The sequence below is a fragment of the Procambarus clarkii genome, chromosome 35, assembly GCF_040958095.1.
Source record: "Procambarus clarkii isolate CNS0578487 chromosome 35, FALCON_Pclarkii_2.0, whole genome shotgun sequence".
Lineage (NCBI taxonomy): Eukaryota > Metazoa > Arthropoda > Malacostraca > Decapoda > Cambaridae > Procambarus > Procambarus clarkii.
This window is the reverse complement of record NC_091184.1, coordinates 37,202,014-37,213,876: the sequence shown is the minus strand read 5'-3', so window position 1 is coordinate 37,213,876 and position 11,863 is coordinate 37,202,014. Positions and strand designations below refer to the sequence as shown.

Genomic DNA, 11,863 nt, shown 5'->3' with positions numbered 1-11,863 from the left:
AATAGGAGGGCGCTATATATCACCAAGGATGCCAATACGAAAACAAAATCGCACAAGGCGAACGATATCAAAAGTATCCGAGTCACCAAGAATTCTATCGAGGGACAAGAGACAGCGAGGGGCGGTCGGAAAGCAAGACACACGCTCGTCCCGGAAATACGAGAACAAGAGCACACAAGACTAACTATACCGAAGGTATTCGATTCACCAAGGATTCTGGTCTCCAACCTAGCCTCCTGTTTGCAGCTGCACCAAGTCCGAGGCGTCAATAAACATCTCTTGATCAACACCCAAGAGTACCCAGGTTCCTCTAGCACCGCTAGGTCAGATGATTCTCCTCATGTTTAAGAGGCAATTTCACTTTCTACCTTCAGGCCGAGAGGACTTTAAAAGTTAGCGCTCCAGAGCAGAAGCGTGCAAGGGAAATCATGATGAGATACGTAGTAATGCGAGGTGGGGCCCCAAGGACCCTTAAGGCCGTCATCAATTTAGTTTTTACTGAAGCCAAGGGTTTAAAAAAAAAGGGCCATTTATATATGTTTAATCTAGTAATAACAATGTATTTTTTATAGTATGCATAAAAAAAAATCAGTCTACGCAATTTAAAAAAACGGCTCCATCATTGCCAACAGCGCTACCCGAGCAGTAGTCTGTCAGCGTTACCAGAGCCGTAGTACGTCATTTAAAAAGGCTTCAGACAATCCTGTCTGCAGGTCACAGTACGTTTACTTCTTCGTAATCAGCGTTTTGCCAGGTCATGCCCACCGACAACCAGATATACCGCCTAGGCCTAAGCGTTTAGTCTCCCGCTCAAAAACACCCAATAGTTGTCGCTGTAGATTTTTTCTCCCAAAACTTTCGTTGGCAACTTAGGTTTGTCAAACGTCCTATTCACAGAATAAAAACCGTCCAGATAATCCAGTTCAAACAATTCTGGGTTAAGATATTGTCGTGATAGTCATTTTAATTTCTTCTGCATTTCTCTTGTTGATACGAGACTCCTGAAAGTACAAGAAATAAGCATTACACAAGGCTCGGGACTAAATGGGATGGGCCAAACAAGTTATACAAGGGAGTGCACCACTTTAAGACTATCACTATACCAAGCATCTTACCTTGCTATTGAGGATAAGGTGTAGCTCTGGAAAGGAGGGACTGGAGACCCTCAGTGAAGCAGGACCCACCGACATTGCCATCGACAGGAAGACGAGCGAACTCACACAGAAGGGTAGGGAGAACACTGGAAGCTTGAACTGTTGGAAAGAACGAACAGTTAAGATTACTCATCATGCTGCCTCTTAACATTAAGCAAAATGCCCGATAGTCAACCACTCGGTACAAGCCTAGGCGCAACTTACTGCAGCAGACAGAGCAGCATGGAGGAAAACGGTGAAGACAGAGTTTACGACGGCCAGCAGAAGTGTTCTTGGGGTTGGTACCATGAAGAAGGCGACGGCAGCAGCCGAGAGGAACCCGTTGTAGCCCCACACGCCTGCCTCCATTTGTGCGTATGGCGCTGAAGACACCATCACAGCTGAGGACACGGGAACACAGGTTTAGTTACAAAGCCACTAGTACATATTACTGCCGTTACCGTTCTTTACTAACGGTAGTTGCCTCTATAGCTAGTCTACCTAAACCGAGTGTTCTGCTGCTACTGTAGAAGATTCAACTACATTTCGGTAGCTGCTAGTTGTACAGCATACTTTAAAACTCTCCATCTCCAAAATGTTTAGCTTCATTAGAAACACCAAGTTTCCTATTCCCGGATTTGTTTTAAAGCTTGCATTTAAAGTCACTAATATTATGCAAATTCAAAGACCAAGGAGATTTTTTTTTTAATGATTGTGCTATTCTTCACAGTCTGACTGGCCTCAAGTTATTCTTTATATTAAGCCTGTACCCAAATTTCCCGTTTGTCACTTGCGCAAGTAAGCAAATATCAATAGACGGCACCAAACCGTGAAGGCTATGTAGCACTCACTTGCTCAAGTTTAACACTCAACAAGTAATTGACAAGATAATGCAGCAGTTGTAAGAGACCGTATCCCTGCAATAATGCAACATCCAGCACACCTAGCGTGGCAGCGATAAGACATACACGAGCCCGCAAGAGACCAGTTTTAACCAAGAAGCATTATAACTTCACTAGCTCAGCTTGTGGTGGGAATAATGCTACCGTATGGGCTCCCAAGTGTTTAATGCGACTAGCGAGTGGTTGGGGGGGGGGGGGGATTAGTTTGTGAAGGTCGCAGTGGTCTCACCGCGTCTTTAATATTTTGTACTAGTTTTACTTTAATGATATCTTTTTAATATTGCCGAAATTTAAGTCGCGCTCTTAAGAATTAGAGATCGTGGGGGTGTGTGGTGTGGGTGGGGGAGAAAGGGGTGGAATTTTAATATAATATATTAGTTTCAGCGTTTATCCAGGAATCCTTCCTTACATAAACACTGAACAGGTTACAGTTTTAAGCAACTGGTCAAACTGTTTAGCAGTGCATAGAATGTTACTAGCATCTCTTACCTATGCAGAAAACTATACAGTTTGAGCCAGATCCCCGGGGCCAAATTTACACGATCCTAGCTAAACAGTTTTGCTATCACATGCCATGTTTATACTTGCCCGTGAAAGTTGCTACAGTGGCACCAGTGTAACTGGCAACAGTCAGAATAGGGGAAAAGATAAACATCGCCATCATCACCAGAGTAGAACACAACACGTCCTCGACACCGAATACTTGTCCAGCAGACAACAGCGTCCCCAGCCACACCTGGAAACATTTAAATATTGTTAACTTTTAGAACTAATCTAAGTTTCATGTATAGGCTCTGCAGAACCCTACATTTTACATTTGCAGCAGGCCAGAGATTGATTGATGAAGATTAAGCCACCCAAAAGGTGGCACGGGCATAAATAGCCCGTAAGTGGTGGCCCTTTTGAGCCATCAGCAGTATCAATAGATGATACTAGAGATTTGTGGAGGTGCAACTGCACCCTACGTGACGGGAAATGTCTCCCATGAATGTGCAGGCCAGAGAGTCTGAAGCACAAAATATAACCAAGTTCTACACATCTCACCTGCTCCCAATTGGGTTGAGCGAGGTGTTCCAGGGTTGCGTTCACACTAGGAGCTTCAGCCTCGTACCCGGCAGACTTTAGGCTCATAAAGGTGAGTGTTATAACCAAGTTGAAGGGCAGAGTGAAGGCGGGAAGGTGGTGAACAGCCAACAGCTTCCCCAAGCCACCAGACGCGCACACACTAAGTAATTTATAATAAGTTAACGTAAGAAAAATTAACCTTTAATATTGAAGTCAAACCTGAAGCTTTAACATGATCAGATCTTCCAAACATACTATATAAAAAAAGCCTAGAACAAGAGGTACGTATCTAGTCAAGACAATGCTAATAAGACTACTTCAAACATGGCAATTTTATCTTTTAAAATTCCCGATAAGAACCTAATCGTTATGGAGGCTTCCTAATAAGCTTTATTAGGTAAATTACGCCCTTCCAAGATCAAAATAAAGTAGAATAGTATGGTAGAGCAAAATTTTTAATTAATGTTGAGCAATTTTAGCTGAATTTACCAATATCTCAGAAATTAGGCATTTAAAGTGTCCAACAGCATCGTCCGTGAACTTTTAAGCAGTTTTATTTACAGGACCATCACAGTGCTCTTGCTACACCGCTGGTAGAGTAGTAGGGTTGTAACAACAGGCAATAGTCGGTAGCCTCATTCTGTAGCTTTTAAGCCATTACTCATTTTTACTAGTAACAATTTACCACAAAGTTTACGGCATGGGACGTTAAAGATACACACCATCGCTAGGCACCCACCTGAAGATACTGGCGACTACCATGTATCCCCACACAGGCAGGGAGAGGGGCTGGTGGAAGTAGAGGGGGTAGAGGACCGGAGTCACCACACCCACCAACACTGCGTCATAGTTGCTCAGACCGGCTTCAATGGCACTATTTGGTGTGCCTACGAGCTACAGATTAAGAAATATAAGACACTTGCACAATGTAATAGAGTTAATGACTAGAGCAAATGTTTTGCCTCGCTGGCAAACTTTTACAACTCACACCTTTGCGAAGGCGACAGCTGTGAGGGCGCACACTAGAGCACCCAGACCGTAGGTGACGTCGCTCAGGAGAAGGCCCACCAGGATAAGGAAGCCAGATACCGGATTGTTTACAAACACGACCTAAGAGGTGATAGTTAAAGTTAAGAAGCCAGTAAAATCCAAACAAGTATTGCCAAGGTTATTCCTCTACTACTACAGTGCCCTGCAGACGTTGCCAACACCACACAGCAGGAAGGTTTACATACCTGTGATATGCCCCTCAAGATACTGTCCAAGACCTTCACTGCCACAACTGGTGACGTCCAGCTGTATTTAGCAAGAGTCTTCTTGGCCGCTGGTGCGTCTCCCATCAGCCACGCAGACACCACGGGCTGCCGAAGCCAGTTAGAAATATACCAATGAATAAAAATCTAGTAATATCCAAGTGTTTATCCAATTGGAACGTTAAAGTAACCAAAGGCTTTAGTTGCCCCCTAAACTTAACAATTTCAAACATTTACTCGCTACTTACTATAAATCATGCTATTTAGAATTTAAAAACAAACAAGTAGTGAGCAAGGACTTAATATGTAGAGGTCTAGTTCTCCCTGCCAAGCTTTTACGGGTTGCGTTATAACTACGTTTACAAGCTTAAATTAGTTTTATATTGTCTAAAGTGGTGGATGGCCTTCAGAAACCCATTTCAAATTTGTTGCAGATCCGTATGCAATTAGAGCATTTCCAAGACCATTTTTAGCATACACTATGTCCCATTTATTTAAAGAGGTTTACCCCTGTCCACCCTGCATTGAGTTATGGGGGTTAATGTCAGGGTGAACAGTTTAGACAGCACGACGTCTTCAAACAGCAATTTACTAGGTTAGGTCTATATACGAGTACAGAAAATCATTAAGTCAGTACTCTATACAGTTATAGGCGCCATGAACGATAAAATCAATTTGAATAAAAAAAAATTTAGTTTCTAGTCCTCTACCCGGGTACTACCGAGCTGCGAACCTGACCACTATCATTAGGTGGGTAGAAGCAGTACAATATACAATGTTAAATGGTGGGTCGTAAAAGTTATTTCAGGTACTACCTATATACCAACCTGTCCTCAGGCTGGGCAGTCTAGCCAGCGGTCGACTAAAGACCCATTCATTAATTTTAACTTCATTCAAAGATGAGAATTGATGTATAAGTTTATATCTTGCACATTAGCATATTTTATAGATTTAGGCATTTGTTAGGCGTTTAGGTTTTGTTTGCGATTTGTGATATTAGGCGAAGCATTTACAGCTTTGTGCTTCAAACAAAAGTAGTCAGTGATGCACTTGTTCCGGAAATGTTTGGACTTTTATAAGTTGCGAGTAGTGTAAACCTTTCCCCCTCCAAAGGGGACCTGATCAACCAGGCTGCGACTCATACGTCAGGCTGCGAGCAGCCGCGTCCAACAGCCTGGTTGATCAGTCCGGCAACCAGGAGGCCTGGTCGACGACCAGGCCGCGGGGACGCTAAGCCCCGGAAGCACCTCAAGGTAACCTCAAGGTAACCCCCCACCCCAATTCATAAATAGGGGGCTTGGCGGGTGCATGGAATGGCTACGATAACTGGCTGCTACAATCCGTTCTCCAAACGGGCCCAAAAGCGATTCCATGCACCAGCCGAACCCCCGTTTATAAATGAACCGTTTGCACGACTACCGATTACGTCGGAAGACTTCCGAATGGAGTGCTTCATAGATTAATTTTGTCGTAATCACAACGCTGTAAATTTTTAACGTACTCTACAAATAATCGCCAACAGAACCTGAACACAATGTCTAAGTATACATGGACTTTTTAATCGATATACGATAGAATTTTTTAATATATAGTATTTTTAAGTTTGAATGCGTCTAGAGTGAACGGCTGCCGCTTTGCCTAGCGAGAGGACTGGTTTAGGAAAAATACAGGTAGTAGTCACACCCAGTTTAAGTCAACTTTGAGAGGGGGGGGGGGGGAAACCTAGCGGTGGTTGGGTCGTTTATACAAGTATGATTGTGTCAAGGATCGTAGTCACCGAGTAACGCCGGGTACCAGAGTCTAGAAAGTTAAAAATAAAGTGCCTCCGCAGTGACCCATAAAGGTTATGGACGTAGAACCTCCTACCCGCCAATGACAACTCTGCTAAGCTTTAAAATTGAGCAACATTTTAATCCTCGTAGAGACCACTAGTTTCTCAAATTCTGATAAGTTAATAAGGCCTCAGATAAATTCAGACCAGTGTTGAAGGCATTTTCACGTACTAAGGTGGCGAGTACAAATATTAAAATAAACTATAAACATCCTCCAACCCCAATTTAAAAAAATCTTCACCGAATTAGTAAAATTTGGAGTAGTGCCATGAGGAGCAACACAAGTTTACTCAGGAGCAATTGCCATCTCACCGGATTCTGGATGATGCCAAACATTATCGTGTTAGACGTCGTAGATGTTCCCCAACCAAGATACCAGCACTGCCTGTAGAGGAAAACTACTTCACTGGTCAACCGTCGCACCTTCAATATTGCCTCCCACAGCAACACAAAATTCAGAGTCCCGCAGATTGGCTCCAGTAGGCGTGGGAGATGTTGGTGGGAGTCAGCAGACCCAGGTGTGTCTGCGACGGTGAGTAAGGATGACTGTGAAGTTGTAGTCCAACCCTGCCACACTACACATCTCTTCCCCCCCCCCCCCCCCCACAACCCCCCTTCCCCTCCTGCCCCACCACTTAAGTATGCGCGCGCAAACTGAGCTATTTATGGTAATTTTTGTAATGAAACTAATTAAACGAGAGCCCACCCATCCTTGACACAGGTTATATAACCCGAGGAGTGTACTCTGCTTCTCACTGTATAAACACTGAGCTTTTACATATAATACACTTGCTGGCTTGTCAGTAAACGACTGTGGTGGCCATTCACCCATTCCCCCGGGTGATAGTCTGAGCCCAAAACCATCTTGTCTACCCCTGTGTGTCAGTCCCGCAGTACTATAAATATTGGGTTAGACACGGAAGTATATTTGCTCGTGATACCATTATTCCCATACGGTAAACCAGTGTCTGGGAAATACATCAGGGGGTTGTGTAAACTGCAAGGTGTACCAACGAGGGAAGTTAACGCAGCGACTTTTGCGGCCTGTCCTCATATGTACAGGTATGTACTGATGGTAAATATCTATCACAGTGTAGTTCTTTAATAGTATTTGACTTTTTGATAGTTTACTATATTGACTCTTGGTTATTATGTTCGAAACAATTCAGTTCGACTCGTCAACCCATCCTCAGGCCAGACTCGTTACAGTCGCGGCCGACCACTAGGATGCATTCATAAATTTTAACTTACTGTGTATTAAAATTACGGACTTTCTCGTGTATACATTGATATTATTATGTAGTAGAGTTCTATGCATAGTTAGCCATAGGTTTGGTTAGCGCAAGGTGTTGAGGTTCTTTGGGTTTGTTATTTATATATACGCAGTACGTGGATGAAGCGTTTACAGAGGTGTGATTCCAACAGTAGCATAAAGAGCTGGATCTCTAAATAAAAGGCAAAGGTACCGAAGCATCATTAGTGTCGAACACCACAGGAAACATCACCAGCAACAGAACTCCATTACAACACAAAACAAATACACTAAACCTATACATAAAAAACGCCTGGAAATACAAGTAGACGAACCTAGGCACAGCGCAAATGCGCGCAGAAAGGGGGGAACAGAACTACATTAGGGAAAGACTATTAATTAAGGCACTGCAAAGACACAACCAGGACCCCACAACATGTAAATACAGAATACACAAGATAAAATTAAACACACACAAAGGCCCTCAACAAACGGAGCCCGGCACCTCCACCAACCCTATAAAATACATGGAAAGTATAGCACATAATAAGTCCCAACAGGTGAAGCATAAAAAAAATTACACACAGCATTACATAAGATAAATAAAATAATACAGCTGACCGCGGTCAGAGGATAATGGCACACACAAAAACGGAATGAACACATTCCAAAAGCAGAACTGCGTCATACACAGCTTTCTCGAAGCAAGCAAGAAGGGGAGACACCTCCAAGCCTCACAACGGGACACACTCACACGGAATATAACAATAGACTACACACTACCAACTCTTATGACATACAAAGCCAGCAACACACACACGCTACCTCAAGCTGAGCCACAGCTCCAGCACACAGGCCAGTAAACACTAACCAACATGCGGCCGGATCCCCGACAGTACCGGAACGCCACCCAGGGATCCCCGACAGTACCGGAACGCCACCCAGGGATCCCCAACAGTACCGGAACGCCACCCAGGGATCCCCGACAGTACCGTAACGCCACCCAGGGATCCCCGACAGTACCGGAACGCCACCCCGGGAGCCCCGACAGTACCGGAACGCCACCCAGGGATCCCCGACAGTACCGGAACGCCACCCAGGGATCCCCGACAGTACCGGAACGCCACCCAGGGATCCCCGACAGTACCGGAACGCCACCCAGGGATCCCCGACAGTACCGGAACGCCACCCCGGGAGCCCCGACAGTACCGGAACGCCACCCAGGGATCCCCGACAGTACCGGAACGCCACCCCGGGAGCCCCGACAGTACCGGAACGCCACCCCGGAAAACACTCACAGAACCGTGAACAACGTGAAAGGAGTTGAAGGAGGGGGAATCCCCCTTGAGGAGGGGCGACAGACCCCCTTCTTCAACACCAACCTCAAATCACGGCCACCGTGGCCACCTTCACCAGACTCAACATCTTTGACTCGCCCTCACAGGGGGCCCACCGGCGGGTACCAGCGAGGGAGCAACCTCACCCCCCCATCCCTGCTCCGCTACATCCACAGCCACTACATCCCTGCTCATCCTCAATCTGCTCCACAGTTTCCTCACAATCAGTGAACCACATCCAGGCAGCTTTCCTCCTCTGCTCCGGCACCAGCACAGACAGACGCGACGCTTCCTCAATGCGAGGAGGGGGGACGCTCACCCTCCATTGGAGAGGCAGCCGGAGACGCCTCCCGAGACACGGGGGAAACCCCTCACCCCTAGAGGCCCCCCAGGTGGACCAACCTCACCAGACCCGCTCACCAAAGCAGAAGGGGACACCTTCAGGGGCGCCTCCTCCACCATCATAACAATCGGCACACTGTGAACCTCCATTGGCACAAGCGACTGCACACACATGGAACCAGACGGCTGAGTGGACAGCGTTCAGGGCTCGTAATCCTAGGGACCGCGGATCGATCCCCAGCGATGGTGGAAACAAATGGGAAGAGTTTCTTTCACCATGGTGCCCCCCTGTTACCTAGCAGTAAATGGGTACCTGGGAGTTAGACAGCTGCTACGGGCTGCTTCGTGTGTGTGTGTGTGTGTGTGTGGGGGGGGGGAACAAAGAATCAGTTGATTGACAGTTGAGAGGCAGGCCGAAAGAGCCAGAGCTTGCCAGAGAATGGCAAGCACAACTAGGTGAATACAGCCGGGCAGGCTTATCCTCAGCCCCACTCACCGGCTGTCCGACGACCCCCGGCATCACTACCTAGATTGGTCGGTAGAGCGACGGTCTTGGTTCTTGCTAGACCTGAATTTAATTCCCGATGATCCAAGTGGTTGGGCACCATTCTTTTACTCCGTCCTTATATCCTAACTCTTGGTCTCGTATACAAGCATTATACAGTTTATATATGTATATACTATATGAGAGATTTCAATTTCTTCATTATGCACCCCATACCCATCCCGTGGGTGGTGGTGGAAAGGATTACAGAGGCACATAATGGGTTCAGGAACTGAACCCCATAGTTCGCTTAGCTAAGTGACGATATTTTGAAGCTAGTTACACAATTATTATATATATATATATATATATATATATATATATATATATATATATATATATATATATATATTATTTAAATCACAAGGGATTCAACAAAGAGGCTCACAACAATCACTATACAAGTCACTTTATATCTATAGTGAGTCACACAGTTATTAGTTTGACTCTTCAGTGACCACAGAGACCTCCATGTTGAACATATCAAGCAAGGTAGCCAAGAAGGTTACAGCCCTACGACTTATTTCCCGACAGCAGTAGTTGCTAAACCTTTAACAAAACACAATTTCGCTCCCATCTTGAGTATGCGCCGCTCTTCGGTATAGCCTGACGCCCCTCCATCATCGATCTGAATTCTGGACAAGGTTGAGAGAGAAAAAAGTAAGCATATCTAATTTTTTTAATTAGCAGGGGAAGCACCAAGCCATTACGACTTTACAACACTTGGAAAGGGTCAGGATAAGGATTTAGGATGGGACAAAATGTATATTTAGTCGTAACTTGTTTTGGTGAGATTGGTCACCATATCAGAGCTGGGCAGTGGTCGACGGTCTTACTGTTCTCTCTAAATCCAGTGTACTCGAAGGTTTCCCACCTGACACCACTTTGTGGATAGTTGGCAACCACAACACAAGGCGTTCAGCCAACAGCAGCCACACGCCTAGCTACACCTTTCTTGAGAACATCATTCCCCAGCGATCATTCTTCCTAGATTGACTCGCACTTGGAACACGTTCGCTCAACACATCTTTATCTTGAGGTTATCTTGAGATGATTTCGGGCCTTAGCGTCCCCGCGGCCCGGTCCTCGATCAGGCCTCCCTTTTTGTTACACATCCCCAGGAAGCAGCCCGTGGCAGCTGTCTAACTCCCAGGTACCCATTTACTGCTAGGTAACAGGGGCATCAGGGTGAAAGAAACTCTGCCCATTTGTTTCCGCCTCCACCGGGGATCGAACCCGGAACCTCAGAACAACGAATCCGAATCGCTGTCCGCTCAGCTCTCAGGCCCCAAATACATACGTATACATATACATGATATCAAGTCGACGCAAGATAACATTTCTATCAGAAACAAATATTAAGCACATAAAATGAAACTTGAGTTTCCAGTATAAAGGAAAAGTTTCCTTTATGTTTCCATAAAGTTTCCTTTATGTAGTTTCCAGCTGCAAAAAGGCTCGTGTAAGATAACATATAAGATATCCGCTCTAATCATACAAAATCACTTGAAAACATCAGCATCATTCTTATTGGAGGTAGACAGCTAAAGTAAGACTAAAAGGAGAAATTGGTCGAGCCCGGGAGTAGTTGCCGGGCAATTCCTCCATGAAAGGCCTTGCGGGCATTACATAACAGACACGTAGAGAGCATGTGGGTGTGAGTGGCCCCGGAGAGTCGCCTTACAGCTCCCCCCCCCCCTCCCTGGCGCTCTGAATGGCCCACCAAGTTGTTGGGTGCAGCTGTCTGCTTTGTTCGGCATCTGTATTAATATTTTGCTGGTTCTACTCATCGCTGAAATGTATTGACATTATCTTTAGGAAAAATATTTTGTGGTCAAGCGTCTGTCTGACACACGATGGTCAGCACATTTTGATGCTGTTCACTCTGTATGGGAGGTTTCGAGAAAATAAAACATGTACTGGATTCTCTATCAACTGACAATAAACAGAGGCAGAAGGATTGAGCAAAAACAAAGGAAAACCTGGAAACAATCTTTCTTATAATCCTTTGGAATGACATGCTAGAAAGAATGAACAAAACAAACAAGATCCTGCAATCAAAGGATGTGAACATCCTTGTTGCCACGAATCTTCTTGAGTCTATGAAAACCTATCTTCAGGAAACTAGAGACAAATTTAGTGAATATGAATTCAAAACCAGTAGTATGTGTCCAGATATAGATTACAGTGTTAGGGGAAAAAA

General features: G+C 45.2%; 1 protein-coding gene across 1 annotated transcript; it reads right to left on the bottom strand.

The window, feature by feature from the left end:
- Positions 1-526: 526 nt before the first annotated feature.
- Positions 527-6,738, bottom strand: LOC123768417 (urea transporter 2). The gene is made up of 9 exons (XM_045758913.2): positions 6,498-6,738; positions 4,336-4,461; positions 4,091-4,210; positions 3,840-3,994; positions 3,080-3,260; positions 2,624-2,771; positions 1,359-1,534; positions 1,116-1,253; positions 527-1,001 (listed from the first exon to the last, which is right to left on the bottom strand). The coding sequence occupies exons 1-9, from the start codon at positions 6,519-6,521 to the stop codon at positions 939-941; spliced, it is 1,131 nt and encodes a 376-aa protein (XP_045614869.2). The 5' UTR covers positions 6,522-6,738; the 3' UTR covers positions 527-938.
- Between the last annotated feature and the right edge of the window lie 5,125 nt (positions 6,739-11,863).

Excerpts from the sequence above, each read along its gene's own strand:
- LOC123768417 (XM_045758913.2), bottom strand. The coding sequence starts at position 6,521 with ATGTTTGGCATCATCCAGAATCCG. Across the intron at positions 4,211-4,335 it reads TCTTGAGGGGCATATCACAG|GTCGTGTTTGTAAACAATCC; the intron begins GTATGTAAACCT and ends ATCACCTCTTAG. Across the intron at positions 2,772-3,079 it reads CTCAACCCAATTGGGAGCAG|GTGTGGCTGGGGACGCTGTT; the intron begins GTGAGATGTGTA and ends AAATGTTTCCAG.